The sequence below is a fragment of the Elephantulus edwardii genome, unplaced genomic scaffold (assembly GCF_000299155.1).
Source record: "Elephantulus edwardii isolate Elephantulus edwardi_28Jun2011 unplaced genomic scaffold, EleEdw1.0 scaffold00056, whole genome shotgun sequence".
Classification (NCBI taxonomy): Eukaryota; Metazoa; Chordata; class Mammalia; order Macroscelidea; family Macroscelididae; genus Elephantulus; species Elephantulus edwardii.
The window spans coordinates 17,066,262-17,093,853 of NW_006399806.1; the positions used below are offsets into that span (position 1 = coordinate 17,066,262).

At 40.6% G+C, this 27,592-nt stretch overlaps 1 protein-coding gene across 1 annotated transcript in view; it reads left to right on the forward strand.

The window, feature by feature from the left end:
* MAML2 (mastermind-like 2 (Drosophila)) overlaps window positions 1–25,054 on the forward strand; it is a 484,193-nt gene extending 459,139 nt beyond the window's left edge. Inside the window, exons 3-5 of the mRNA XM_006887331.1 lie at window positions 5,655–5,858; window positions 13,479–13,590; window positions 23,949–25,054. Coding sequence (XP_006887393.1) covers window positions 5,655–5,858; window positions 13,479–13,590; window positions 23,949–24,961 — 1,329 coding nt within the window. The 3' untranslated portion in view covers window positions 24,962–25,054. The remainder of the gene's footprint in view (window positions 1–5,654; window positions 5,859–13,478; window positions 13,591–23,948) is intronic.
* The last annotated feature ends 2,538 nt before the right edge of the window (window positions 25,055–27,592 follow it).

The window sequence follows — 27,592 nt, forward strand, 5'->3', positions numbered from 1 at the left end:
GGATTGATTCAGTGACTGGGATAATTGGGATGGGAGTGTCAGAGACGGTGCTATTGGCACAGGACAGAGCGGAGATTAGGGCTGTTGTACATAGGGTCGCTCTGAGTCGCAGGCGACTCGATGGCACATAACAACAACAACAACAACATGTCCTGAAGGCCAGAGGAATGAATGCAGCATTATGAGAGTAGTTGCTCAGCAAACACTTGTGGAATGAAAGACTAATTGTGGAGATAACACTAAAGACATAAGTTGATGATTGGTGTAACTTTAATAAATTAGTTGTTGTTGTTATTTTTATGTGTCATAGAGTTCATTCCAATTCTTAGTGACCCCACACACAACAGAACTATAGGCTCCCAGGTTCTCACAGTCTTTGCTGTGCTGGAATTCGTTGTTGCAATCACCACTGTGCCATTCCGTCTCACTGCGGGTTTTCCTCTCTTTCACTCTCCCTCTACCTGACCAAGTGTGATATCCTCTAGGACCATTCCCTCCTGATAATATGTCCAAAGTTCGTGCCAGGGAGTCTCACTGTCCTTGCTTCTCCGGAGCATTATAGTTATACTTTGTTTTTCTAACAGCCCATGGTATAGTCAACAGCCTTCGCCAGAACCACAATTCGAAGACATCATCTCTTCCTTGTATTACTTGTTTATTGTCCAGCTGTCTCGAGCACATGCGGCAACTGGAGCTCAAGTGCACCTGAGTCCTCCAGGTGATGGCTGAAAGAATACAGACGTGCTTTCATTGTGCTGGCAGTCTTGTGCTTGATTAAAACAAGAATCAAGACAATGTATTTAACCACTTGTAAGTTCTGACTTTCTACTCAAGCTACATGGCTTAACTAATCCTCTAACGAGACTATAAAATCTCAAATCAGGGCCTGTCTGGAGCTCTGCGGCGGCGGCAGTGCGGCGCGGGCACCGTCCCTGGGAGTGGCATTAAGAAAAAAAAAAAAAAAGAAAAAAAAATCTCAAATCACACACATACACTTGCTCTCACATATGTATGAAATACTATTTGAATACATGTGACATGTAAATTGACATTAAATCCCAGGAGACGGGATCAGAAATCCATTTTTGCAAGTTAGCATCAATTACTTGAGTTGCATTGGTAGCAAGAGAGAAGATAAATTATCATTTCATTAAGTTCACGATTTGGACCATTCATGTTGATATTACTGCTGCTAGGTTAATCTATGACTTTATTTTCTGTAGAAAACTGGGTTTTCAAATATAAAAAAGCTACATAAATGGGAGAGAGCGTCATTTGTTCTCTGCACATACACTTTTCACTTCTGTCTGAGGAAGCCCCATTTGTACCACGGCTTTCACATGTTCTTGACGAGAAAGTGAGTGTTGAAGGAGAAACAGATGCTTTCTATTAAGACGAATTGTACATGGGCTGGCTCTAAGGCCAAGTGTGGTGCTCGCTATGGAAACCAAAGCCAAGGCATCGAAGCATATTTTTCTTTCAAAATATTTTATGTACCAACGTTTGCACATGTTGGCAATGACAGTAAGTCTGTGTAAGGAGGTGTTTTGTGTTTCACAGTTAACATAAGGGCAAAGATTGTGGCAACAGCCAAATATTAACTTAATTGTGACTTGAAAGAATGTATAGAGTGGTATGCATTCTCGTGAGGCTCATGGGGCAGAAGCTGTGAGGTTAAAAAAATCTTCTAAAAAATTCCAAAAGGGAGACATAATGACATTTTCTTGGCAGTTAGACTCTTTATAAAATTTGGAGGAGGGTTGTTTTCCAGAGTTCTCTGGCAATTATTTTGGTAAAATTGTTCACCGATTCTGCCAGCATTGAGCATTTTGTCTGACTCTTTTTCTTTCTCTTCATTTTTTTTGTCTTCCAAATAATTTTTAGTCCTCAGAACACAGAAATGTGCATAGCACGTAGTAGGCAGTGAAATTTGTCAAATGCATTGACAAATACAATGAGTGAGCTGATGCTTGAATCATTACAATTGACATCAGGAGATATTTTGATCCCAAAACAAAGATTGAGGTGTTTGAATTTAAAGCATTGACTTTCTACTCCATCTCCATAGCTTAACTAGTAATCTAAAGAAAAGAATTTTAAAATTGAAGATCAGTGGAGACATACCTACTCAGAGACAGTGAAATGCTTCCATTATTCTACTGTTTAACAGAAATTATATATTTCTTTTACTTTCATCACTTCGGGTGAGTGTGTATGTGGTGCGTGTATCGTATCTTGCTAGAAAAATGGCAAGCTGGTAGTATCCAACTCATTTACCTATGTGGGCCAGCCCAGTAATAGAAATGGAAGTGAATGGCCCAGAGTATAATCTGGTCAGCTGGGTCACAGGATCAAGCATGCCACCTATGCAAGCCATTTATACTTAAGATGTTAGTTCTTTTGTAAAAGACAATTGTATCTAAAACACTTCTGTCATGTGTGTGTGTGTGTGTGTGTGTGTGTGTGTGTGTGTGTGTGTGTGTGTGTAATGTTGTTGCATACCATCAAGTTAGAACTGACCCCTCACTGACCATCCAGCAGTTTTTCAGAGGCAATTAATAACCTAGGAAGAGATTTCCCATCTTTCTCCTGTGGTAGAGCCACTGGTAGATTTGAACTCTCTCCCTTTGAGACTGTAGCAGTTTCATGCCACTAGGCCACCTGAGCTGAAAAAAAAAAAAATTGAGTAACAAAAATGTATCTAGTACCTAATAAGAAACTTGCACTATCCTAAATGACAACTTATTAATAAAATTCCCTTCATTTTAAGAACTAGGAAATTCGGAAGGAGTTCTTAGTGAATTATTGCAGATTAAAGTTCTTAATCAATTATTGCAGGTTGAAGTTCTTAGTCAATTATTGCAGGTTGCTTGCTTGTGCTGCTCTTAAAGAAGGTCTCTGGCAGAGCAAATTCTTTGGGCTCACCTACTAACCTAAAAAATTGGAAATAGAATTTACTCAGTGGTACCATATGGGAAAGAGCTGGCAAGCAGCTTCTGTAAATATTAGAGCCAAGAAAACCCAAGAACAGTTGTGCTATAACACGTGGGGTCTCCAGCAGTCAAAATCAACTGGAAAGCAAACATTTACACATAAGGAAAGAGAAATTTAAAGAGAGAAGAGGAAAGACTAAAGCATACTAGCTCTACACTGAGCCCTAGTCACAACCAAGATGCTCATTCCCAAAAAGACCACTGCTTTGAGCATATCGCACCCATCTTCTGCCCCTCCAGAAGGAAGGAAGGATGAGTGTTTCCCTGAGTTCGTTACCAGCTGACTGAGACTATTTTCTTTCGGAGAGTAGTGTTCATACAGAGCAGCATTCTTCAATCTGCAAGATCTGTTTGCTTAATGATAAACAACGAAACAAATTCTTGAGTTGAAATTACTGAAAATTACGAGCCATTGTTAGACTCTTATCAACTTTGTCTGCGCACTCATTGCAACTCATTGCTGTTGAGTCACAGCAGATTCCTAGTTACCCCTCCAGTGAGTTTTCAGACATTATAAATTGCACAAGAGGAGATTAGAGCCACTGTTGGAACCACTAGCGGCTCTGCCTTTGGGGAGGTAGCACTACTTCCTCTGGATCACTGTCCCACCAGAGATTCCCCACCCTGTATACAACAAGCCAGATGAAGCATCAGATTCCTTGCCTCCAAGGAGCAACCTGGCTTCATCCTCTCTAGGATGAGCCTGTTTGTTCTCCTGGCAGTCCATGGTATACTCAGGACTCTTCTCCAGCACCACAGCTCAAAGACATCAATTCTCTTTCTATCATCCTAGTCACTATCCAGCTCCTCCCTGACGCATAGCAAGCAATTGAAAAGACTGTGGCCTGCATCAGGCGCACCTTAGTCTCCAGACTGACATTATTGCCATTCAGTTATCTGGAAACTACCCTGAGGGCTGATTTTCTCAATACAATCCATCTCTTGATTTCCTGGCTCCTGGTACCAAAAGTGTTGATTGTGGAGCCAAGCAAACTAAAACTGTTAACAATCTCAATCTCTTCACCATCTATCATGATGCTGCCAGTCATCCCAGTAGTGAGAGTCTTTGTTTTCTTGATGTTGAGCTCCAATCCATATTGAAGGCTTCAGTCCTTGACCTTCTGCAGCAATTGCTTCAGGTCCTCCTCAGTTCCAGCAGGGTTGTGTCATCTGCACAAAGCAGGATGTGATGAGTCTTCCTCCAGTCCTGCGGCATTCCTTCTCATAGAGCTCAGCCTCCTGGATAATCTGTTCTGCATATAAGATTGAAAAGGTATGGAGACAGAATACATACCTGGCATACAGTATACCCTTCCTGATTTTGAACCATGCAGTGTTTCCTTGCTTTGTTCTAATGACTGCCTCCTTATCCAAGTATAGATATTACATAAGCACAATCAAGTGTTCTGGGATTCCCATTCTTCTCAGAGTTAGCCACAGTTTGTTATGATCCACACAGTCAAATGCCTTTGCATAGTCAATGAAACACAGAAATTCCTCTGATACTCCCTGCTTTCAGACAAGATCCATCTAACATTATGTATTCTTTACATATAAACATTTTCTCCTGTGCTAACTGCTTCTGAAAACCAACTGGAGGGTCAACAACTCACTTAACTGGGTGATAAATTCTCCAAGGTGACTAACATGTTTTCTAGTCTTCTATAATGCCAAAAGTGCCCAACACAAACCTGGGCATATCATGGAGGAATAGTGAACATAATCGACTTGTTTTAGCTTTATGCCCTGCAGAATCCTGCTGTGTCAATGCGAAAGATTGGTAGAGATTTAAGATTAGAAAATAATTCATGAATATTATTAGTATTTAATACATAATATACATTTTTAATTGGCACTTTCTCATTGTCAGTTGATTGACTGCTTATTTACTGGTTAATGAACCAAAATTCCTGCTTTGTTGACTGTTGTTGTTGTGTACTGTTGAGTCAGAATTGACCCACCGCTGACCCTCCAGTGGGTTTTCTGAGGCAATTAATCACACAGAAGGAGACTGCTCATCCTTCTGTGGAGCAGCTGGTGGATTTGAACTCCATGCCTTATGTGATTGCAGTGCAGTGTCTAACCACTAGGCCACCAGAGCTCCCTGACTAGGAAACAAAATTAACAAGATCCTGAAAAGTGAAGTTCCTTCTAAGTTTCAAAGTGTTTATAAAACAAACTTTCACAGACTTTTCAGCTTTCACATTACAGAGAGCTGGAGGAAATGGTTCTCTTGTCTAAACTGGTTACTCAACTTTTAAAAACATCAGTTGAAACAATTTTTAGTTTAGGCTCAGGAGTGACATGTGCTAACTTCAGAAAAATGATGGATTTGTTATTCTATAATGTGTCTGTCCTGAGCTATGAGGAGTTTGCTGTATGCTTTTAGGGTAGTCCTTCATGTGTTTTCCCCTAAGGTCTCAAGCTGTGTCCTGGAATGTGGCAGCATCCAGCACCATGCCCAGTGCCCTAACGTCATTGAAAATGGCAACATAACTCTGCACATTGTGACTGTGATTCCCTGAGCTCCTCTTTGTTAAACATGCGTGATCTTTAACAAGATAAAAAATATTTGGAATCTCAACTTGATGCTCTTTTATTGCTGCAATTTTGTTGCTGTTGAAATTCACAGTCAATGTCTCTCGTCCTTCTCTTCTTTAGGATCAGCACTCTGTGGTGGGTCAGAACACCGGCCCCAGTCCAAGTCCCAACTCCTGCTCAAATCCAAACACTGGAAGTGGTTACATGAACTCCCAGCAATCACTGTTGAATCAACAACTGATGGGAAAGAAACAGACTCTTCAGAGGCAGATGATGGAGCAGAAGCAGCAACTTCTTCTCCAGCAACAGATGCTGGTTGATGCGGTAAATCTTTCCCCTCCACTGCACATAGCTGTTAGTCCAGCAGAGGGACTTAATTCTCTCTTCTATTCACATTTCCTGCCCTTTCCCTGTACCTGCTTTTGTGGCAGCAGGAAGTGTGTCATGGTTATTGTTGTTGGTGTTAGGTGCCGTCAGTCAAGTACTGACTCATTGCAACCCAGTGAACAGCAGATCTGAATGCTGGCCTATCCCTGCCCGTCCTCACCATAACTGATACACTAGGGCCAATTGCTGCAGTTACCATGCCGATCCAATCTGCCTCTCTTTCACTGACCCTCCACCTTCCAAGCATGATTGTCCCTTTACAAGAAATACTCTCTCCTTGCAAGGATGGCAAAGCCAGATATAGTGATAATTTTCATCATAATGCTCCTGATTTCTATCTTCAGTGAGGATATTATCATAATTTCACTTGATAAAAACTGTGGTGAGAGAAGTTTTTCTATCTCGCTGGGGAATGTAGAGGGTCAGTGGGAAGAGGAAATCTGCAGCAGAACGAACTGACACAGAGATGGCAACAACAGGCTGGTACATGGCAGAGACCATGAGGATGGCATAGAACAGGGCGAGGCTGCAGTCTGCTGCTCACAGGGTCAGCATGAATGTAATAATAACACATAACAACATATCTTTAATTACACAAGGGCACATAACAGAAACACTGAAGCTAAATTATAAATATTGAGCATAAGTTTTACAAATATTTTCCTGAGAAAACTGGATTAATATTTAAAATATAAATGAGAAACTGATTTTTCTCTTTTGAAAGGCTTTGGAACAGTTCTGGCCTTTTCAAAGAACCCTGGTGGAATCATCTTGGGCTATTATTTGAAAAGCTACACATCCTTGCCTACAAGGAGCACTCTGGCTGCACCTTTTCCAAGACATACCTGTTTGTTCTTTTGGCAGTCTGTGGGATATTCAGTACTTTGTCTCCAACACCACAGCTCAAAGGCATTAATTCTTCTCTGTCATCCTTATTCATGCCCAGCTCTCAGATACATGGCAAGTGATTAAAAAGACAATGGCCTGAATCAATAATATCAGTGAAGCTAATTCCATACATGTAAAGTGTTACAGGTGGGAGATGGAGGACCAAATCAATTTGATAGAGAGCTCTAGTGGTTTACTGGTAAGATGTTGCCCTGCGAATGCAAAGGCAAGTGGTTTGAATCCACCAGCTTGCTGCTCCACCAGAGAAAGATGGGCGGTCTCCTCCTGAGTGATTTATAGCCTCTGAAAACCTGCTAGAGGGTCAGATGCAAGTCGGTTCCGACTTGACAGCACATAGCAACAACAACTTGATTTACCAGCTGCTGGCTGCTTGGAATGTTTAGCACCTCAATTCACTAGCCCTGCCCAGCCCAAGAATGGCTTGAACCACCAATGCCTTGTTCTAGCAAAAGAAACTGGTAACTAGTATTCTTTCCCCAGCCCTGAGAAAAGACCAAAATAATAGTGGGTAGAAATTCTTCTTGGTTTTTTTTAAATTGTGGTTTGAGTGAAAGTTTAGAAAGCATGTTAGTTTTTCATGGAACCAAGACAAAGATTCTCGCCACTGGACCAATTGGCAGCGTCAGGATGGATGACGAAGAGATTGAGAGTGTTCTTGATTGGTTCCACTATCAACATTCAGCACCAGCAGTCAGGAAATCAAAAAGCGTATCGCGATGGGAAAGTCTGCCATTAGGGACCTCTCAAAGGTACTCAGGAGCAACAGTGTCTCTCTGGAGACTAAGGTGCGCCTGATACAGGCCATGGTATTTGCAATCGCTTGTTATGCATCAGAGAGTTGGACAATGACTAGGGAGGACAGAAGGAGAGTGGATGCTTTTGAGCTGTAGTGCTGGAGAAGGGTACTGAATATACCATGGACTGCCAGGAAAACAAACAGATTCATCTTGGAGAGGATTAAACCAAGCTGCTCCTTGGAGGCAAGGATTCTGGGGCTTCGTCTGACATACTTTGGACATGTTGCCAGGAGGGACGGGTCCTTGGAGAGGGACATCATGCTTGGGAGGGTGGAGGGACAGCGCAGGAGGGGAAGACCCTCTATGAGATGGATTGATTCAGTGACTGGGGTAATCGGGATGAGTGTGTCAGAGGTGGTGCGGTTGACGCAGGATAGAGCAGGGTTTAGAGCTGTTGTGCATAGGGTCGCTATGAGTCGGAAACGACTCGATTGCACATAACAACAACATATCAATTGCAATACCCATTATGTAACTGTACTTTCCCCATTTCCTCCTTGTATTTCTCATTTGCTTTAATTGTTGTTAGTCGCTCTTAAATAGATTGCAATTCATTTGTGCAAAGTAGAACTGCTCCATGAGGTTTTCAAAGCTGTGGTCTTTAAGAAGCAGGATAGCCAGAGCTTTCTCAGGTGCCTCAAACTTGCAGGAAGTAGTTGAGTCCTACTCCAACTGCATCATCCATGGACCCTCCTCAAAGAAACAGACAGTTGTAAAGCATTGGACTGAATGGTGTGATGTAGGAATACTGGGTATTCACAAAACACTTATGGTAGGCAACTAACTCAGACTGAGAATGGGGAGTTGGCCCAGAGGGAACAGAGAGAAGTTGTTAGAAATGAGAAGGGAAGTTATTTCCTCCAAAGGTCAGAAGGCGAGATGGGAGACAAGGGAAGAAGATGGGGACAGCCCCAGTCATAAGAACAGTGTATTAAAAACCTTGGAAAACAGTAGAGGGTATCTGTCACATCTGTCAAGGCATAGATTGTGCAGAGGGATGAAGACGCAATGGACAAAAAGCTAGAAATGAGAGTGAGAAGATGGAGCTTGAGAAACCAAAGTTCACAGTATCTGGAAAAGAATTATTTTTTAAAAAGGAATGCTAGATTTGCATCATGATAAAGATATAAACAGAGTAAGGGAATGTGAAATGGAAGATATTAAGTCCAGTTTAGAATGATTGGGGATAGTTTCCCAGAAGAGGTAAAATTTTACTTCAAAGATCTGACCAATTCAGCTGGGGCAAGCAAGTGGGTCTACGAGTTCTTGTGAAAAGTTGACCAGAAGCAAAAAAGTTTTATGGAGTTCTGGGTACCACGTACTGTTTAGTTTGAGATTCTATTATAAAATAGTTAATATATAAAATAGAAATAATAATAATAATAATATAGTAGCTGCATATGTGTTACAGGGAATGATAAAATCCGTTTAGAATCCAGACCATATGAGAAAGAAACTTACTTGATCTTAAATAAGAAATAGTGAGAAGGAGGTTTTCAGATGACCTTGAGAATATGTGACACAGCCATTGATTGGGTTGGCAAATGGCATACCTGGTTTATTCTGCAAATAGTAGGATTTAAAATTCATGTCCTCTTCCCCATTCCACTCTTTTATAAACAAATAACTTAGAGAAGAGTATACAATTGACTCACACTTTCATTGTTGTTGTTGTTGTTAGGTGCCATCAAGTTGAGTATGAAGCATAGCAACCCTGTGAACAGCAGACCTGAGCCCTGTCCTACCCTGTGCCATCCTCACAATCTGTGACACACTCCAGCCCAATGCACTTTAATTAATCCCCAAAATATCCCTTATTTGATAGCATACAAAGGTTGGATTTCTGTATTTTCAGCTTTGAAAGGAAAAGGCAAGAAATGGTAGTAGATACAATCCATGAGGGCCTCGACCGAGCACGGGCCTGACTCGCCGAGTCCCAGTTGAGTCACCACTGGGCCAGGTGTGAAGGGCAGTGACACAGGCTGTAGAGAGGAATGAGAATGAGACTGCTGTGTTGGTGATTTTTAGAAACCATTCACATTTCTCTTTGTTTGGACACTATTGAGGGTGTCTGTACTTTTTAGCATATCCAGGAAGAAACAGTCTTTGATACCACTTTACATTAGCATATGCTTTGTAGTCACTTGCCGTCAGTTGGCAAGGCAAGATAGGAGCCTAAATTGAGACATTTTCTCATGAGAGTGTGTTTCCCTTACTCTCTGTTCGTACTTACTTCAATGGGCCTCACACTTACCAATGCACATTGTATATATACCTACTATGTCCCAGGCACCATGCTGAGTGTTTATAGGCATTGGTGATTTATCTTTATAATATAGTGATAAAGGAGGCCCTATAATTACTCACATTAAAATAGGGTAGATCATGCCTCTGAAAACTCTGTGAACTTTGATAAATGATGATAGGTATAGAAAGGCTTCAGGCCTTTTGTTCATAGGGTCACTATGAGGTGTGTTCCAGTTGATGACATTCAACAACAACATAACCAGGTAGTCCTCAGGCTACAAACATATGATCAGGGACAACTCATGCTTGCTCTTTAATGTGATATGAATTTGCCATCACTCTAGAGTGATTGAACCAACCCTTCCAAAATCCAAACCCATTGCCCTCAGGTCGGTTCTGACTCATAGAAACCCTGTAGTGAAATTTTCTCATAAAACTTTGGCAAGCAAACTTCCTCTTCTGTCTCTCCAGGAGCAACCAATGGGTTTGAACCACTCACCTTTTAGTTAGCAGCCCCACTCTTAATGCACTGAACCACCCCGGACTCCTGATTGAGCACTCAGCTTGCAACAGACTTAATCACAGTCGCCTTTACTTGCTGCATGTACAGCTTTTAAATCACTGAAAAAGCTTCAAGCCTTTTCTTGCACTAAACTCAAACTCACTGCCATCGAATCAGCTCCAACCCTCCATCAAGTTTCTGAGGCTGTAACTCATAGTGAGGGGAGGCTGCTTAGCTTTCTTCTAAGGAGCTTCTGGTGTGTTTGAACCATCAGAAGTGCACAAACTATGGGTTAATAGTTTAACTATGGAGGACATCAGAGCTCATCAGAGCTCCTTTGTGAGGCCAAATAAGAGCTATATGTACCTGGCCCAGTTTACCTAAAAATCCCTAAAAACACAGGAGTACATCCTACTCATTATGTAGGAATTGCCCCTTTCATAGTGGATGATTTCTCTGTTAGGGTCCAGATCCGAAGTAATGAGTTATCATGAGACATTAAATGAGAAATTAAATTTTATGTTACAGAGAAGTAATCACAGAAATAGACTGAACTCACAGTGGGTAGAAGGAAGTGTTATTCTCTTGCAAAATGTAGATGTCTCTGTTCAGTATTGAATGGACTCTTCAGGACTAAGGCGTAGCTTGACATTTCTATGACATGTTCATAAGGAAGGTACTTGAACCTAGCTCATTATGAATGAGTAGTCCACGAAACTCAAGCTCAAGTTTTCAAGAATGATTATGTTAACTCTTCAAAGAACCTAATTTAGCCCATGCCGGGGGAGGGGGGGATCATATCATATTTAGACTGAATAGACAGATAATTCTAGGTTTGAAATCTAGTCTGTGATAGGGAACCAAAGCCTCAAATATCACAACCACTCCCATCAATTTCTTCAATATAAACAGCAGAAATACCTAATTACATAAGGAAATGTGATTGATCAATGCTTTAAGACAAGAGAAAACCCCACATCTGGCAAGCAAATCAGAATTGTCAGGCACATACGATAGTTTATAGCAAGAATAGTTGTCTATCACCACACTGGGCTCCGTGGAACATCTCAAGCTGTTTCTTAAACAGTTAGGGCTTGAGTAAAACCAAAAGAGAGCTTTGCCAACCACTTTCCCCCCCTCTTAATTTGTGAACTCGTGTTTAAAGATATGTAATCCATATGTTTGAGATTCATTTACACTTAACTCATCAAAATTGTGTCTTACGTGAATTATTTGTTGTTGAAAACACTTTGTGAGGGTTTTAACGTTTTCCTTTTTGTTTTTTCTTTTTCTTAGAAACAAGGATGTGAATTTAGTTTGTTACTGTTATAAGGGTTTTTTCCCTCTTCTAGGAGACGGACTCCACTCAGCGGGTTTGGAGTTGGCAAATCAGGGGTTGATATGAATTTCTAAGTCAGGCAGTCCTCATTTGGTTTCCATCTCATTTACTCATCTACTATGCACTGCAAAGTTTTGTTTTTCTATTTATTGATCCTCCCATAATTTTGTTATTCTCTGTCCATCTGCACCAATTATTTGAATCTTTGGAAATGGACCATTAGGCTGCATCCAAAGTTGCAGTGAAACCATCCCAGAGCCTGCTATATCCTCACTGAGAAAGAGAAGGAGACAGTCGCTGGTGTCCAGAGCTGCTCTGACACCACACTCAGGCCACGCTTGTTCTCTGTTGGGCTCACACAATCTCACACATCAGCCTCAGGCAGGGTTACTCTGTGACCAGGATAAAATGAAACGAAATAAGGCCACTTCATCATCTTGTCTAAAAACAGACACAGACAAGGTCACTGCACAACCCACAGAATAAATACCAAGCATTCCCCATCTGGCTAAGTGACCGACTGCTTCTTCATTACCTCACTTTCCAACAGCTTTCACACTAGAACAACCCCCACATAGACCCTCCCAGAAGGAGGACTCAATCAGCACCCAAGTCCCTTAGTGGGTTCTTTCTGTCCCTCTCCTAACGGGATAACCCCTGGTTTCCTATGAGATGTGTTCCTCAGTGAACATGTTCTTGGTGGTATTTAGCTGGGAAGTTGAAAAGGATTATTTAAAAAAAAAAAAAAGGAATAAAAGAAATGCCTTGACTTCTTCTCTTCCTTTCTTACCCATTCTGAAGATCTAAAAGTGACTTACTCAAAAAGGGGAGAAGGAAGGAGTACCTGGGGAATGTCTACACTTTTAAAAAGGGCTACTAGAGAGCCCGAGTTTGCAGTTCAAAGCCTGTGTTTGAGATCAGAATAGAGATTTGATCTCAGTTTTACCATTGTGTGATCCTCAGCAAGTTGCTTAACCCAGGAGCTTCCATTACTTCATTTACTTGGTGAGACCAATAATTTCTACCTTGGAGGATTACTTATGCAGGGAAAGAATGAGGTAGTGGGCATAATTTCCAGGTTAATGCTTAATAGGCTATCACCCGGTATCTCCTCCATGTAGGGTTGCCAGATACAGCAAATAAAATGCAAGATTCCCAGACTACCATATTTTATCCGAAACTTCTTGGGGCCAGAAGTATATATAAGTGCCTAAGTCCTGGGGAGTGCAAACAGCTAAATGCTTGACTGCTAACTAAAAAGTTGGCAACGGAGGGATCTTAAAAGAAAGATCTGGTGATTTACTTATGGAAAACCAGCCCCTGAAAGCTCTGTGTCATTGAAAGCTCTGTGGAGCATGGTGTTCTCTCACGCACACTTACGATGCCATAAGTCAAAGTCAGCTCCATGGTGATTGGTTCTTACCGAATCACGTGAGATGTGCTGTAACCCAAAACTAAAAATGCCTTGTCTAAAATCTCAGAAATATCATTCTCATTGAAAGCAAATTGCATAAATCAGGAATTCAGGGTGATACTAGAGCCAAGAAACCATATTGAATGTTCAAAAGTAGAAATCAGACTTCCATGTAGTTATTGAAATGGAAAACCTTTGTTTCTGAATTAAGACTGCTAAATAAGGTCCATAATAGGCAAACTATCATTATTCTTATAGGTTTATTCTCTTGAATAAAAAGCCAAAAAATTTCAAAAAGTGAGAAGGTAGCCATCTCTGGTTCATTGTGTTTTCATTTCTTTTTTTCAAGGAGAAAATGACTCCACAAGATCAGATCAACAGACACTTGACAAGGCCACCTCCAGATTATAAAGACCAAAGAAGAAATGTGGGCAACATGCAGGCAACTGCTCAGTATTCTGGTAAGCTTTTTAAACTGGGAGTCATAGCTATTAAAATTGGAAAATTATTCCACTTTAGTATTTCCTCCTTGCCTCATATCATATCTGAGGCAACTTCTTTATTAGTTCCTTGCACTAATTTGATTTACAGATAAAATCCAGAATTGAATATATTTTTAGTTTTCAGTTCTTCTTGATTTTTCTTGCCCTCATTCTTATTCTGAAGCTTATTCTTGCCCCAGAAAGCATGCTTTACTACTTTCTGACTCAACTAAGAGAATTCAAAAACAGCTGAATAATAACTTAAGACTACTAGGTGGACAGTGAATACAGATGACAGAAGAAGAATTGATGCCTTTGCACTGTCGTGTCGGAGAAGAGTACTGAATATCTCATAGGCTGCCAAAGAATGAACAGATATGTCTTGGAGAAAATGTAGCCAGAGTGCTCCTTGGAAGCAAGGATGGTGAAGCTTTGTTTCAAATACTTTGGGCATATTGTTAGGAGAGGCTATTCCTTGGAAAGGGACATCACACTTGTAAAAGTGGAGATCAACAAAGGAGAGAGAGACCCCTAATGAGATGCATTGATACAGTGATTGCAGCAGTGGGCTCAAGCGTATCAGAAATGACGAGGATGGCGGAGGACGGGACAGGGTTCAGATCTATTGTTCGTAGTGTCACCATGAATTGTACGTGGCACTGAACAACAGCAACAGGTTTTCAACCATTTTCTCCCAACAACATATCTAGACAAAGGTAATGTTAAAGGAGCAGACATTTGTCTCTCTTTGACAAAGTCACAATTTTTTTAAGAGTTGAGGTTACTCATGGGTAACTCTCCAGTGGGTTTTTAAAAAATTCATTTTAATGTAAGTTTACAGAGACTTAGGGTTTCCAGTCATTCATTGTTGTACTTTTCTCCCTATCCACCCCCTGCCCCCTCAATTCCCTCTTCTCCTTGAAAAGAAAAAGAAAAACTTATGCAATCCCTCCCTCCAAGTCCACTCCACTATGCAGCCTTCGCTCTGGACTCCTGTAATGACAAGAATACCCATTCATATGTTCCTTTTAAACAGTTCTCTTCCTCATCTGTTTCAATGCAGTTTATATCATTCCTCCCCTCCTTCTCTCAACCTTGATGTCAGTCACATTTTACAACAGTGGCCCTATGCAATAGTTGTCCTTTTGTGACTGAGATATTTCACTGATCACAATGTCCTCCAGGGTCATCCATTTTGCATTATATTTTTGCATTGTTTTTCAATGCAGCATAGTATTCCAGTGTGTGAATATATCAGAGCTTCTCTATCCATTCATTTGTTGATGGGCACGTGGGTTGTTTCCACCTCTTTGCTATTGCGAACAAAGCCACAATAAACATGGGTGTGCATATATCTGCTTGGGTGAAAGTTATGTTTTCTTTAGGGTATATTCCCAGTAGTGGAATTGCTGGGTCAAATGGTATTTCTATTTGCAACTTTTTGAGAAAGCTCCATACAGCCTTCCATAGTGGTTGCACCATTTTACACTCCTACCAACAGTGAATAAGGGTTTCAGTTTCGCAACAACCTCGCCAGCATTTGTTGTTTGCTGTCACATTAAATTTTCCTATTCTTACTGATTTGCATCTCTCTTAATGCTAGGAATTTTGAACATTTCTTCATGTGCTTGTTGGCCATCTGAATGTCTCCTTTGGTGAAGTCTCTGTTCATATTCTGTGCCCAATTTTCAATTGGATTATTTACTTCTATCTTGTTGTGGTGGACAAAGTCACGTTTTTAATTTAAAGTCCAGGGTTTGGTTTTGTTTTTTACCTCTTTTGGGTTTTGTCGCTCCAGGGTATCTCCTTTAAAGACAAATAGTCTAGTCACTGAGAAGGCATGGAGAAGCAAATGAGGTCTTTATGAAACCTGTCAAAAGTACCAAGCACACTCACTCACTGCTGTCGAGTCAGAACCGCTCATAGCTGACCCACTATGGGGTTTCTACAGCTGTAAATCACACAAGAAGAGATTGAGCATCTGTCTTCCTTAGAGATTTGAACTGAAAGAGAGGTGTGGCCTTTGTTTTAGCAGCCAACTCCCTACAGACTACACCACCAGAGCTCCCTAAAAATACCAATGGTGGATTCCATGGTAAAAGCAACAAAGCTTCTTACTACCTCTTCCTACATAAAATAGTCAGTAAGCACTCCTTTGACGCCAGAAATCTCTTTCCTTCCTTCCCTTCCCTCTCTGAACTCCAAAAGAACCTTTCTCAAACTGAATCTCTGCTATTCCTACCTTCTCCTGTTTGGGTTCTGGCCAGATCTCTTGTGCCCAGAACTCCTGGCACTTGCTATGTAAATGTAGTTTATTCTCTTGGGTTTCCCAAGTTCTCTCTCTGTCTTACTTGTTACCCTTTACTGTCCAGAAAGCCATAAAGATTCTCTTTAAGGGAGAGGTTGCATATGTTCCATTTGTTAATATGTTCTGGTCCTGTTAAACGTAGTTGTAACACACACGTTCCCACTGCTGTCCAAGAGTCGAGTATTCCTATGAAACCTTTCATAAGCCAAAAAAGCAATTACCACTAGTGTATATGGGGAAAGTTTTTGAGTGTTCTCTGACTAAAAAGAAAAAAAAATCTGCCAAATCATACCCATAACACATAAAACCTAAAATAGCACTAGCTTAGAGTGTTCACTGACATGGTTCAAAGTGATGGTGGCTTGATGCTGAATGCAGTTTCCTAGAGAAAGAGCTGAGGACGCCCACTCTTGCTGCTTGTGGGGTGTGTGGCTCCTTAAACACCACTGCAAAGAAATATTGAACACAGTTTTCACTTTTCAACTTACTTCATATTTGAATTTCAGTTAGCAAAAACAGATACTAATGCAGAATTTTGTAAAACTGAAGTGACATAAAGAGAACTTTCAAATAATTGTTGTTGTTGTTGTTGTATGAGCCAAAGCAGACCCTCCAGCAGGTTTTCAGAGGCAGTTAATCACATGGGAAGAGATTACCCATCCTTCTTTTGCAGAGAAGCTAGTGGATTCAGACTGCATGCCTTCAGGATTGCAGTGCAGCTTCTTGTCACTATATATTATCCTAATTCACTTGTTGTTTGTTGTAGCCATTTCAATTATACCTCTAATTTATTTTACCCTTTCATCTTGTCTTTATCTGCACAAAACCCAACCAAAACAAAACGTCAAGTGCAATATATAGAGTACATTGTGTTAAGATTCTTTTGCCCCAAGATGTGGGAAACTATGTGATTATCTGTTTGATTCTGTCCTCAAACAGATTGAAAGACAAGAAGGAGCTAATTTTGAACGTTACTTCTTGTACCTTGCCTGAGAGAGGCCTTTGAGGAAGCATGACACTCTCTAAAATACTGGATTTGGTTCAAGATGCATGTTTGGGATCCACGCATTTAAACAAGTCCCAGGGTTAAGAGTTAAAGTTAAGTTAAGGTTAAGTGCTGGTTCCTTTTCCATATGCTATGAGAAAGACAATCTTCTTCTACCTGTTTGCTCCATCTTCCTTAGCATGTGACTTCTGTACATAGGCCTAGGGACACACTGTCAGCAACATTCACACCCATATTCCACAGCAAATGATGGAGGATAAATGGCGATCTTGCTGACCAATCACACACCCTGTTGAAAACAATTTTCTTGGATAATCTGCCTAATAATTTATATCATTCACACACACAAAAAAAAAAACCACCCAAGCATTACCCTTAAGTCAGAACCACCTCCTACTGGAGCCTGCATTAGCTCCCTGAGTCTGCAAGTCAAGCAGGAGAAGATCACACATCATTCTCTCTTAGACTCATTGGTAGATAGCAACTGCCTTTGTATTAGGGGTGAACTCCCTATGGACTATGCCATCAGAAGTCTGATGTACACCTTTAGCCATAATGTGTTCATGTGGCTTCTTCATCCCCAAGGAAATTCCAGGTAGCACTCTCTTTTTTTTTCTATAATTATATTTTATTAATTTTCATAAACATTTACAGAGATTTTGGGCTTCCACTCATTCATTGTTGCACTATTCTCTCTACCCTCCTCCCAGTTTGTTCTTGTCCAAATGCCACAGTGCTTGTCAAAGCCAGTTCTGATTAATCTTCTTTGTCAGTGTGTCCTTTGCCATTCCCTATCACTCCTCCCTGAGAGAGACTTCACCCTGAGTCATAAGGTAGCACTCTCTTTAGCTAGACACATTGCTACAAGATCAAGTCTCCATGTGTAAGAAAGACAGGGAGGTTGGAGATTGGTAAGAAGTGAGCAGTCTCTCCCAGCATGCATAAGGACAATTTCCTAAATAAGACACACATCTCATTCCATTGCTGAGCTGCAAATATGTAAGAATAACTTCTCTAGTGTATTTTATTTCCCAGTTCAGAAAGAATAGTTTCTCAGAAAAAACTGGGGGAGGGGGGGAAGTTACAGATAACACAAACTGTTATCATTTTTTTTATTTTAATCTTGGTATGTGATGAAATGAAAATCTTTTATTTTAATCATCTTGCCTAGTATTATAAATAGTGTATGAACAGCATCTGGAACAGTTTTTACCACATTATTAGGAATTTTAAAAGAGATTTTTTGTTTGTTTATTCTAAATAGTATTGAATATGTGGTGAAAGTTTATCCAGCTGATTAGATTCCAATGTAATACTTTTTACATGACTTTTTTCATGGCATTGCTTACATATTTCACCTGTCAGTGGTCTCATTTTCACCAATCTATTTGTCCTGTCTGTTAATCTAGTCACCTTGTTCCTCCTTACCTCCCGTCTCTGCTTCTCGGTAAATGTTGTTGATTTAATATGTTGTTGTTGTAGATTGTCAAGACAGAACCAACCCATAGCGAACCTTCCAATGGTTTTCAGAGACAATAAAACATACGACACGGCCCATCTTTTTCGTTTGGAGCAGCTGGAGCCTTTGAACCGAAACCTTTGGGTTGGCAGCACAGTTCCTTACCACTATAGTTGGTTATTGAAGCTCAATATAGCAAAGATTCTCATCGTGATGGATGGTGAAGAGATTGAGACTGTAAACAGCTTTAGTTTACTTGGCTCCACAACAGACACTGTTGGCACCAGTAGCCAGGAAATTTAAAGATGTATTGTGTTGGGGAAGACTGCTGTCAGAGACCTCTCCAAAGTACTGAAGAGCAATGATGTCAGTCTGGAGACTAAGGTGCACCTGATACAGGACATGGCCTTTGCTATCACTTGCTATGCATCAGAGAGCTAGACAATGACTAAGAATGATAGAAGGAGAATTGATGCCTTTGAGCTGTGATTTTGGAGAAGAGTATTGACTATACCGAGGACTACTAAGAGGATGAACAGGTTCGTCCTACAGAAGGTGAAACCAAGCTGATCATTGGAGGCAAGGATTCTGAAACTTTGTCTGACATACTTTGGACATGTTGCAAGGAGGGACCAGTCCTTGGAGAGGGATGTCATGCTTGGGAAGGTGGAGGGACAGCATGAGAGAGGAAGACCCTTGATGAGATGGATTGATTCCGTGACTGGGGTAATCGGGATGGGTATGTCAAAGGCAATAAAATTGGCACAGGATAGAGCAGGGTTTAGGGCTGTTGTATATAGGGTCGCTGTGAGTCGCAGGTGACTCATCGCCACATAACAACAATAACATAGTTGGTTATTACGAAGTGTAGGGGTGATATTGTTTATTTTGTAAGTAAATCTGTTATTTGGATGAAATATTACCTCTTAAAAATGAACGTAAGTTTCAACTTCAAAGCTTCTAAGTGATAACTATGATTGTTATCTCTACATGAGTTTTCTCTATTCTTTTTGTTTGAAATTTCTGTTGTCAGAAACCTTCTTAAGGGCATATTGTTAAGATACAGCATAGAAGAAGGGATGATTTTTTTAAAAGAAGTTTACAATTTTTTCCACAATAATTTCACAATGCAAGTTCTCATCTCATGAAATCTGATACAAAGTTGATGTTGCTTAACCTTACCAGAAATGTGTACCTTCTGCATTCCTGTTCGTATAATTACCTTTCTCTGATCCTTTTTTCATAAAACACTTAAAATTGCCTGGTGGAGGCCCTCTGCAAAGCCAGGAAATACAAGGAGATACCGGACATTGCTCCAGCCTTCAAGAGACAAGTAGGCTAGTTAGAGAATATACATAAGTGGCAAACCTGAAGCCTGCAGGCGTTTCGAGTTATATACTGTGCTCCGTATCCTCAAGTAACAAGGGACAGTCTAAGGTTACAACTGCAGCCTCATCCTCTCCATGCACTGCCATTCTGGAACTCGGGCTGTGTCAAGTTCTTTGGTTCGGCATCGCTGCTGCTCCGTCCCTCGCTGCTTCTCTGAAGGAAGAATTTCTAACATTGCTTTGTTATATTTTTATTGTGACTTGAATGAAAATCTATAAAGCAAATTACTTTTTCCTTCAATCATTCATACACATTTTGTATAGCATTAATTTCAGCACTACAATGTACTCACACTTTTCTCTATAATTCTGATTTCTGTTAATATTTTATCCTTGTTCTTCTGTGGTTTTGTTTTACTTCACTCTTCCTCCCTTGTCATCTCTGATAATAATCCAAGGATGCCTCTGTGATTTCTGGTAGCCCTGGTGGCCAAATGGCAAGAAGCTGCATTGCAATCTTGAAGGCATATGGTTCAAATCTCAACAGCCACTCCATAGGAGAAGGATGGGAAATTTCTTCCCATACGATTAACTGCCTCTGAAAACTCTCTGGACGGTCAGCTATGGGTAAATTCTGACTCAACGGTATACAACAACAACAACAGTCTTTTATAATATTTTCCACTTAAATCACTCAGCATAATGTCCTCTAAATTACTCATGTTGTGCAGTGTTCCATGAATTCTTTATTGTTCTTTAGTGCTGCAGGGTATTAAATTTTGTGAATGTAGCATAGTTTTTTTAGCTGCTCATCCAATGATGGACATTTGGGCTGTTTCCATCTCTTTGCTTTGGTAAATAATCTGCACTGAACAAGGGTGTGCATGCATCTGTTCATGTATCACAGGTGTTCGTGTGTCACAGCTCTTCCTCAGGATAGTCACCTTGTAGTGAGATTTCTACATCATTTAATATTTCTATTCCTAACTTTCATCCGGGAGGCTGGGCTCTATGTGGAGAAATGCCGCATCAGGATTGGTGGAAGATTTATCAACAGTCTGCGTTATGCAGATGACACAACCCTGCTTGCTGAAACTGAGGAGGACCTGAAGCTGAGGGTCAAGGACTGCAGCCTTCAGTATAGCTCAATGTCAAGAAGACAAAGATTCTCACCACTGGACCAATTGGCAGCATCAGGATGGATGGTGAAGAGATTGAGATTGTTCACAGCTTTAGTCTGCTTGGCTCCACAATAAACACTCTTGGCACCAGCAGCCAGGAAATTAAAAGACGTATTGCAATGGGAAAGTCTGCTGTTAGGGACCTCTCTAAAGTACTGAAGAGCAACGGTGTGTCTCTAGAGACTAAGGTGCATCTGGTACAAGCCATGGTCTTTGCAATCACTTGTTATGCATCAGAGAGTTGGACAATGACCAGGGAGGATAGAAGGAGAATTGATGCTTTTGAGTTTTGGTGTTGGAGAAGAGTGTTGAGGGTACCATGGACTGCTAAGAAAACAGATTCATCCTGGAGAGGGTTAAACCGGGCTGCTCCTTGGAGGCAAGGATTCTGAGGCTTCATCTGACATACTTTGGTCATGTTGTAAGAAGATACCGGTCCTTGGAGAAGGACATCGTGCTTGGGAGGGTGGAGGGCAGGCGCAGGAGGGGAAGGCCCTCTGGGAGGAGGATTAATTCAGTGACTGGGGCAATCGGGATGAGTGTGTCAGAGACAATGAGATTGGCACAGGACAGAGCAGAGTTTAGAGCTGTTGTACATAGGGTCGCTATGAGTCCCAAGCGACTGGACGGCACATAACAACAACAACAACTTTCTAAGGAAGTTCCAAACTACTTTGCATAGTGGTTGCACCATTTGACATTCACACCAGCAGTATATGAGAATTCCAGGGTCTCTGGACACCGTCACCAACCTTTTTTTTGTTTCTTTCCTGTCTTACAGAACTAATTGTTGTGTTGATTTACATTTCCTCAAATGGATAATGATCTTGAGTATCTCTTCTTGTTTTTGTTGGCCATTTGAATGTCTTTTTGCTGAAGTTTCTTTTCATGTCTTCTGCTTATTTTTATATTGTTAATGTGTGTTCCATTGAGCTGTGTGGGAACCAACCCATAATTGATCCTCCAGCAGATTTTCAGAGGCGGTTAATCGCACGGAAGGATATTGCCCATCCTTCTCCCACGGAGCAGCTGTTGGATTTGAATGACTAGGTTATCTTTTTCTTGTTAAGGTCTTGGAATTTTCAATAAATTTTAGAAGTTAGTCTCTTGTCAGATACTGTTGTTGTTATGTGCAATCGAGTCACCTGCAACTCATAGCAACCCTATGTACAAGAGCCCTAAACCCTGTTCTATACTGTTTCAATCTTATTGTCTCTGATACACCTACCCCCATTACCTCAGTCACTGAATCAGTCCATCTAATTGAGGGTCTTCCTCTCTTGCACTGTCCGTCCACCATCCCAAGCATGATGCCCCTCTCCAAGGACTGGTCTCACCTTGCAACATGTCCAAAGTGTGTTAGATGAAGCTTCAGAATCCTTGCCTTCAAGGAGCAGCCTGGTCTTACCCTCTCTAGGATGAACATGTTTGTTCTCCTAGCAGTCCATGGTCATGGTATCTTTAATATTCTTCTCCAGCACCACAGCTCAAAGGCATCAACTTTCCTTCTGCCATCCCTAGTCATTGTCCAGCTTTCTGATGCATAACAAGTAAATGCAAAGACTATGGCCTGTGTTAGGCACACCTTAGTCTCCAGACTGACATCATTGCTCTTCAGTACTTTGGAGAGGTCTCTGACAGCAGACTTTCCCAATACAATTCACCTTTTAATTTCCTTGCTGCTATACCACTACTAAATCTTTTTCCCAGTCTACAGGTCCTCTCTGGAGAAGATGACAGAGACCAAAGTGGCCTTAAATTACTGTCTTATTTAGCATGCATCCCTCATGCTGCCCCCCTACCGCTGACACACATTTTTTTTTTCTTGAGATGTTGTTCTTCAGTAACTTTAACATTCCCAAGCCAGAAAAATTCCAATGAGCCAGTTAATCATTACTTGATGTGTGAAGTCCCCCTGTACAGTAACCTGTGGCTCAAGCACTAATTTCACATCCAATTACTTATTAACAGGCTTCAGCTTAATGAGCGGGCAATCTGAACCCACACAGACAGATTCCCCAATGCAAACTCTAACTGCTACAAGTATCTTCAGAGAGAAAATGTCACTGGAGAGAAAAGACAGGAATTTATGGAAAGTTTGATGAAAGAGGGTAGGCCTTGGTGAGCCTTGAAGAGAGAATCTGTAAGAAGGTCAGAAGGGCATCATGGGGAGAATAATGGCATAAGCCGAGTTAGACATCATGTGTTGGATTGCAATGCAATAATAACTACACTTACTATTTGTTGTTAAGTGCCATCAAGTCGTAAATGACTCATAGCGACCCTATGAACGACCTGAACACTTGTATAACTTTCATTGTTTCTCCAAGTTCACAGGGTTTCAGGATACTTACTAGAGGAGAGAATTTTCTACATGGAAATAGGCACTAGAGAACAGATTATATTGCACTGAGGACTAAAGAGTAACATCTTGAATGACGATGCCGCAGATAAAGATAGACATCATTTTCAAGGCCTTTGTTGTTATTGTGTACTGTAGAGTTAGAACTGACCCATAGCTGACCTGCCTGCAAGTTTTCAGAGGCAGTTAATCACACAGGAGGAGACTGCCCATTCTTCTCCTATGGAGCAGCTGGTGGACTCGAACCAAGTGACTTTGGGATTGAAGTTTGGCCACCAGTGCTCCCTCTAATACTACTCTAGTATCCATGTGTTATTCTTGTGCACCTTCTACTTGGATTTTGAAGATTATATGACAGCTAATAGAACAAAGGTGTAGTCTTTGGTCTTGGGACAAACTAAATTCAAATTGTAAGAATGACTGTTATCTCCCTTTGCTGACTACAAAAAAAAGGAAGAAAAGAAATGATTCTGTTTGTGGCCTTTTTAGTATACAAACTTGACCAATGAATTGCCTAGGGTGATATTTCCTCTAACATTACCTTTTATATAATATATTGTAATGATCATTTCTCCTTATTTGTTTGTATACGTGACAATAGTTTTAGAGTTAAAAGTCATTGCAAATTGCAAGACAAGAAGCTACAACCTACTGCTATGAACTAATATCATTCTCTTCTCTTTGTTTTTTTAGGTGGTTCAACAGCAGTGAGTTTAAACTCTAACCAGGCTCTGGCAAACCCAGTATCAACACACAGCATTTTAACTCCAAATTCCAGCCTCATGTCTACTTCCCATGGGACAAGAATGCCATTGTTATCCACATCAGTGCAGAATATAGGGATGTATGGAAATCTGCCCTGCAACCAGCCTGGCACGTACAATGTCGCTTCAGGAATGAATCAGTTGACCCAACAGAGAAACCCAAACCAGCTGATAGCAAATCAGAACACCCCTCTGATGTCGCGGCCTCCTACCCTCGGGCCAAGTAATAATAACAACGTGGCCACTTTCGGAGCTGCAGCTGTTGGCAATTCACAGCAATTAAGACCAAGCCTAAGCCATGGGATCACAAGCATGCCAGCGCAGAGAGCATCAAATGTCATGATCACATCCAACACAACAACACCAAACTGGGCTTCTCAAGAAGCAACATCCAAACAGCAGGAAGCTCTGAAGTCCACAGGAATCCGCTTCCCAACAGGTACACCTGCAGCCTTTACTGCAAGCCAGTCATTGCAGCAGGCGGTGGGTGGCCAGCAGTTTCCCCAGAAGGCAGTGGCCCCTAACCAGTTAACACCAGCAGTGCAAATGAGACCCATGAACCCAATGAGCCAAACATTAAATGGACAAACCATGGGTCCGCTTAGAGGTCTGAATCTCAGACCCAATCAGCTCAACACACAGATCTTGCCTAATATGAACCAGTCGGGAACAGGGTTGAATCAGTCGAGGACAGGCTTAAGTCAGCCACCATCTCTAACACCCGCGAGTTTTCCATCACCCAACCAAAGTTCCAGGGCTTTTCAAGGAACTGACCATGGCAGTGACTTAGCCTTTGACTTTCTCAGCCAACAGACCGATAGCATGGGCCCTGCCTTAAACAGTGATGCCGATTTCATTGATTCATTATTGAAGACAGAGCCTGGTAATGATGACTGGATGAAAGATATCAATCTTGATGAAATCTTGGGGAACAACTCTTGAAGGAGAAAAGGGAGACAATTCGCAAACCCCAAGCACTAAAAGGCAGTATTTTACAAGGACTCTGTAAAGGCCAAACTGTTGACTTTTAGTTGGACTACATGAAGATATCATGGCTCAAAATAGAAAACAAAAAGTAATTGCAGCGGGGAACACTTTGGTCCAAATGCTTGTTTTATGTCTCAAACCTGAAAGTTATACATTGGGATCACTTTTCCCTGTCTCAGCTCCAGGACACAGTATCCAGTTTATCCAAACAGAACTGTGGGTTGATCTGTAATTAATTTTGTAAAATAGCCTTCCCAAGTTCCCTTTCCCCCTGAAAGGAAAGTACTAGAACTTGCAGACTGTTTAAACACCATGATGTGTGGGGACACTGGTCCCAAGCAACAAGCAACAGATTTCTTAACTTGCTCTACTAGATAAAAAAATATGTGGTTTAATCGTTCCACACCTTTTAAAAAATGTAAATTTCCCAAAGCTTCCACAGTAGATTGAAATGGTATAGACTTGGTAATAACCGAACAGTAGCCTAAGTAAGGGAGAGCTGAAAATCTAGAGAACATACAGTAGACTATAGAATTTCTGATTTAGATCCATCCCTCACTCTTTCAACTCTCCCAAATATATCACACTCAGAGGCACGCTATGTCTAGTCATGACATGTGGCATAGTTGGACTTCCACAATTTTTTAGTCCATTTCCAAGTTCTTGATACAGTCAAGACTTGGCCTGATCATGCTAACCTACGGCATCAGATTTCACTGTTTAAAAAAAAAATACTCCTCCATGGGACATTGCTATAAAGTAGAAATTTGTATTTATACAAATAGCCTAAGATGTTGCCTGTTGTTGCAATTCCAGAGATTGCAACTGGGCCTTCTTATTTATTTTGATATGTATAGACAGGTTTTTGAGAAAGGAAGCTTAGAGGCTAAAATGAAGATTTAAAGGAATTATGTTTTGGTTGGAGATAAGAAGCAAAAGGCCAGGAGATGTGGTGTAGGGGTGAGTACAATTCTATTTCATAGGAAAACTGTAATTGAGAGGAAAAATAAGCTGTCCCTCTTTGGTCAAATTCTTTGGGTAAACAACTAAATAGAGTGCAGTCTGTAAGTAACAGTCTATTCATTCTTCTGTCTCTGATGTGATGAATCTTTGCTTCATGCTAGATGCACCCTTTACCTCCATGTTTTCTTCCATAGACGTGAGGAAAGGAGGAAACTTTGTGGAGTCATTGAACCTCAGTGCCCACTTACAGATCAGCTGGACGACAGGTAGCACATGTCCTGACTTGGTCAGGTGGCAAAATATCCCCATCAATTTTTCTAATTACGGAGAAACACGGTGATCTTCAGCCTTTAGAGCTATGTGCTCACATAATCAAATGTAATTTTACTGAAACCATTTACCAAAACAGGCTTTTAAATACCTATTCTGAAATAGGTTTTGAAAGTTCTGCAAAGTCCTCTCAGTCTTTAAAATATCTAGAAACACTCCTTCTTTTACACAATACCAACATCTCGGGCCCGGAATCTTTTTCTGTGCTGAGTTGTAAATAAAAATAAATTACTTGTTTTGTAAACTTTTGTAAAGAATATTTTGGTAGAAATACTTAAAACATATTCTTTGGGTTATATTTATACATATGTGAAATAAATATCCTATCAAAAGGTTATATTTTATACAAAAAGTAAATTGTTACCTTTTGTATGCTAATATACAAAGTTTTGTATGATATGATGGTTTATTTTTAGCTCTACACTTAAACCACAGGTGGCCGAGTGGGAACTTTTGAAAACTAGTAAGAGGCTTATTAGACAAATTTATATTCTGAAATGAAACCTCAATAAGAAAGCATTCCAGGTTTCAATCTTTCTTACTTCTTTCCTTCCCCTCTCAATTTCATTTTTAAACTCACATAGTTCCTGTGTCTCCTTTGATTATTCTGCTGTGCACATTGTATTGGTCCTTGTTGCATGTGGTCTACTGTGTGTTTTCCCATTTTATAAAACAGTGTTTCTCCATGCAAAAAGGAAGGAAAAATGATGTATATATGAGCACCTTTATGTTCTAGCTCCTCCGTGTTACTGTATATATCTGCCAGCACTTCCCAGGCCCACTCCTGTGATCCAGCTTATTTTTACCCTAACATCAATAGTATGTTTTGTAGTAGCTATCAAATTTAAGAGAGTTAAAGCAATCAGAATGTTTGGAATTTCTTCTATCTTAATGTGAATTTCATAATTAATGTCTATTTATTCAGCTATTCATTAAAATACAGGACTCTTTGGAAAAATGGTGTAGTCTATAGTTTCTGTTTGTTGGCAACCTATTACCAAAGATGATGTCATTTTCCTGAAAGCTGAGATAATGACACTTTGATAGACATATTTAGCCAAAGCTTTAGGATTTACAGCTTAAAGAGCTATTAGAATACAATCCCCAGTTATAGAAATCCCAGACTTCTTAATTGTTAGCACTGTTTATCATCCTGACATGTTACACAGGAGATAGAGGTGATTTATCTTTTTCTTTTTAAGTTTGAAGGCAAGAAGGCAATCTAAGCAAATAATTCATCCTTAGCTTCTTATTAAGCCCACTGAAGAGAAATAACTGCTCAAAGTTGAAGGC